Below are 4,781 nucleotides of genomic sequence, written 5' to 3'. Positions count from 1 at the left end.
TTAAGATTCTTCTCTGTAAGACACAGATTGTATTTTATTGTGAATCTGATAATTTGTGCATATGCTTGCATAGCATTATAACACTGAGACACACAAAGAGAAATAAAACTTCATGAAAATATGAATTGATAAGGAAAATGCATTTCAAAAGTACTTTTACTTTGCTACATACACATTAATGTGATAAGAATTAATAATATTATAAGAATTTAGCACAGTTTTTTTTCAGCTTTACTGAGGAAAAGTAACTATACTTTGAATTTCTGACCACTTTAACCATACCTTTTCTTTTTTAATGCAGAATGTTTCATCAATAATGAACAATGTCTCAGTGGTGACAGAATTTCTTATCTTGGGTTTTTCTGGTCCATGGAGTCTTCAGTTGTTACAATCTGTGCTTTTTACAGTAATTTACCTGTTAGCTGTGGTGGGGAATGGCCTCATTATTTCCATAACATCCTTGGACCCATGCCTGCACACACCCATGTACTTCTTTTTAAGGAATCTATCCCTGTTTGATCTTTGTCTCATTTCAGCTGTTGTGCCCAAAATTGTTGTCAATTCCTTGACACACAGCAATTCTAATCTCATTTTTTGGCTGTGTCACCCAGGTCTTCCTTGTGCCTTTTTCAGCAGGGGCAGAGTTGTTCCTCCTCACAGTGATGTCTATTGACCGCTATGCTGCCATTTGCCATCCCCTGCACTATGAAGCCATCATGAAGAGGGGCACATGTGTGCAGATGGTGGCTCTGTCATGGCTCAGTGGTGGCTTGATATCTGTTATACATACAGCAGGAACATTTTCTTTATCTTACTGTGGAATCAATGAAATTCAACAATTCTTCTGTGATATTCCCCAGTTGCTAGCTATTACTTGCTCAGAGAATATTACTGCAGAAATTGTACTCATTCTTGTTAATGCAGTCCTGGATTTCTGTTGCTTTATTTGCATCACAGTCTCATACTTCTATATATTCTCACAGTCAGTAAGATACCGTCCACAAAAAAGCAGTCAAAAACCTATCTCACCTGCCTTCCACATCTGGCAGTTGTTGTACTTTTTGTCTCAACTGCTTTCATTGCTTACCTGAAGCCTATTTTAGGGTGTGCATCATTCACTGATCTTGTTCTATCTTCTTTCTATATTTTGTTGCCTCCTTCCCTTAATCCTATCATATACAGCCTAAGAAACAAGGCCATGAAAACAAGTCTGGGGAAGTTGATTACCAGAAAACTCTTGATGAAGGAGAATATCCTTATTTTTTTCCAAGAGTAGAGGTGTTGTATTTTTAATATCTGTTTAAAGATAAGATTAATCTTTCTAGTTTGTTGTGTATCTGTACTCATCTCCAGGGATACCTAGAACTATGGTAGTATCCTTGACCAAATGGAGTTAAATACACTGACTCATATTAATGAAGCTGTATTTAGTTCTGAGAGAGCTTTGGAACATTGCAAGAGAAAATGTGCATGTTCTTAAGTTTATACCTTGTTTCTGGTAGGCTGTTTTAATTTCTGTTTATTGTGTTAGCCTAAATATCCTGGTTCTGAATACTTGGCTAGAGAGTCATAAAAATTCCCTCTTTCAATAAGAATGTGGATTCCCCATTGATTTATGATCCAGAGAGGAAGAATGTCTCACATTACTGAAAATGTTACCCAGAAGATGAGCCTGGTTATTCTGAATCTCCTTAATATCACACTATATTTCCTTGCTTCTACTATATTATACCATTTATGTTAATTTTTTTGAATATTAATTGATATATTCTTGTAATTCTTTGCTACTATGTAAATCCACAAAACTGGATCAGATAAATCTGACATTACTGTTATTTCAAAAGTATACTTACAAATATCACTGAAGAATAAATAAGAGAGGCAGCTGTGCCTGGAAGATTTATTTCTCCATGGATAACACTTCTACACTTAAATAAAATTTTCTATTTACTACATTCATGAATTTACTTTGTTTCAACATTTCTGGGTAGTACATGGTATATGTGGTATATTCTGGGTGGTATGGAAAGTGAAGAAGTTATTAATGTTTTAAGTTCTAATTGCAGGGGTGCCTGGGTGACTCAGTGGGTTAAAGCCTCTGACTTCAGCTCAGGTCATGATCTCAGGGTCCTGGGATCGAGTCCCGCATCAGGCTCTCTGCTCAGGTGGGAGCCTGCTTCCCCCTCTCTCTCTACCTGCCTCTCTGCCTACTTGTGTTCTCTGTCTGTCAAATAAATAAATAAAATCTTTAAAAAATTATAATTGCAGAAATAATTATCTCTTTCCCACATCCACCTCCTCTCCTCTAACCCTCAGTTAGTTACCTATAGTTAGTCTCTTATGATTTTTGTTCTTCTTTGTTTTCATCTTATTTATTTTTACTTCCCTTCCCCTAAGTTCTTCATTTTTCCACATATAAGTGAAATCATATGATATTTGTCTTTCTCTGATTGAGTTATTTTGCTTAGCATAATACCCTCTAGTTCCATCCTTGCTGCAAAAGGCAAGTTTTCATTCATTTTGATGCCTGACAAATACTCCATTGTAATATATGTCACATCTTCTTTATCCACTCATCTGTCGAAGAGCATCAGGTCTCTTTCCATAATTAGTTATTGTGGCCATTACTGCTATAATATTGGGGAGTATATTCCCCTTCAAATTACTACTTTTGTATCCTTTGGATAGATACCTGATAGTACAATTTCTGGGTTATAGGGTAGCTCTATTGTTAACTTCTTGAGGAACCTCTATATTGTTTACCAGGTATATTGGCTATACCAGTTTGCATTCCCACCAAGAGTGTAAGAGGGTTCCCCTTTCTCCACCACCTTGCCAACATCTGTAGGCATCCAACTCTTGATTTCGTCTTGGGTCATGATTTCAAGGTAAATATTCTGGGCCCACATCAGGCTCAATGGATCATACTTGAGATTCTTTCTCCCTCTGCCCCTCCTAACCTTTTCTCTCTTGATAATAAATAAATAACAAAATAATAAAATATATATACATATATATTCTTTATAATTTTCTATAGTTATCTAGCTCATAAACAGCTAAATATAAAGGTGCAGCAAAGAAAGCTTTTCATGGAAAAAGATAGTAGAATGCACTGAAGGGAAAAAAAGAGAGATTACGATGTAAATGTTCTGTTTGTTAATGCTTTTATTATTTTCAAAATTTTTTATCTGTTGAAAAAATTGACTTAATTTTCAGTGACAAAGATTATTATATTTTGAACAATTATTATCATTCACACAAATTTATAATATAGAAAAATAATGTAATACAAAGTTCATAACTTTATGGCTTTTTTAAAATTTTGAAATCTCAATAGTTTTGCACATTTAAAAAATACATATACACATATCCTCATGTTCTTTGAAATTATATTTTAAATGAATGAATATAAAGTTGTTTATAAACTGTATTACCTTTCTTTTTTTTCTTTTAATACTTAGATTTTTTTTATATTTTATATACAATAGGAAGTAACATAAATGTATGTAATTTTTTTCTTCTTCTGTTGATTTACCATTTTGGCGTATGTCTAGAGATGCAACAAAGTTGATTTAAGCATCAATATTCAAAAAGTATTGTCTAATTTTAATTAATTGTTTTTCTAATGGTAATCATCTTAATCTGTAATGTTTCTAAGACTAATAGATTCCTGTTTCAAAGCTACTGATATTCCGGAGTGTTTGTGTTATCAATGACCATGGGTTAGCATAGAATGCTACATTATTTAGTCAGTACAAGAATTGCAGTAGCATAAATAAGGCATGCACTATCACTTGTAGTTAGAATCTGAATAATCACATTTTAATGCAGATAGAATTATAGATGCTATTTGAATTAGACCACCTTATAAGAACCAAATATGGGAATCTTGCACTCATTTAAAATAAAACATACTTTATTGCAAAGTAGAAACCATCAGTTATAAATATTTATAGAAGTAATGGCCAAAATAGATACTTACCATTACTTTATAAGTAATCATATTATATGTGTGAAATGTGTGAATTATATGTGTGAAAGTCATTAAGTTCATGGTTAGAACTACCAAAAACATACAAAATCTAATGGATTACAAATTTTTAGGACAAATAAGATAAATTAATTAATTCATAATGGAGAAAGCAAAATAACCAATAGTAGATTGCATCACAACCTACTTAATATTTAATATTTCCAGAAATGGAGGGCATGGGAAGCTTAGAAAAATGTTCTACTGAGATATTTTATTTCATCATAATAAACCTTATAGTAAATATTTACTTTTGCATATAGACATTTGAAAGGGATAACAGATTGAATTTATGTACAATAAAATAATATTTATTTAATATAGAGTTAATAAAAAGTTAAAAGAAGTGTAAATATTTGATTTAATAAAGATTTAATAGAGAGTTAATATTTAATTAGAGTTTAATATAGTTAAAAAGTTTATATATTTTGAAGAAAAGTTAAAATTTGAAAGCATGGAGGACAAGGGGATTTAGAGAGGAGAAGGGAGTTGAGGGAAATTGGAAGGTGAGGTGAACCATGAGAGACTATGGACTCTGAAAAACAATCTGAGGGTTTTGAAGGGGCGGGAGGTGGGAGGCTGGGGGAACCAGGTGGTGGGTATTGGAGAGGGCACGGATTCCATGGAGCACTGGATGTGGTGCAAAAACAATGAATACTGTTATGCTGAAAATAAATTTTAAAAATTAAAATAAAAAAGTTAAAATTTGAGAAAAATAAATAGCTCTAATTATCTATTATTTTCTTTCTTA

General features: G+C 32.6%; 1 protein-coding gene across 1 annotated transcript; it reads left to right on the top strand.

The window, feature by feature from the left end:
* Positions 1-316: 316 nt before the first annotated feature.
* LOC125101274 (olfactory receptor 14A16-like) lies at positions 317-1,276 on the top strand. Its single transcript, XM_047731848.1, is given in 3 exon segments — positions 317-583; positions 585-975; positions 978-1,276. Coding segments are annotated over 3 exon segments (957 nt in total).
* Positions 1,277-4,781: the final 3,505 nt, after the last annotated feature.

This window comes from Lutra lutra, chromosome 5 (assembly GCF_902655055.1).
Source record: "Lutra lutra chromosome 5, mLutLut1.2, whole genome shotgun sequence".
Taxonomy (NCBI): Eukaryota; Metazoa; Chordata; class Mammalia; order Carnivora; family Mustelidae; genus Lutra; species Lutra lutra.
Note: the sequence above shows the minus strand (reverse complement) of the source record. Positions and strands in the feature narration are given on the sequence as shown.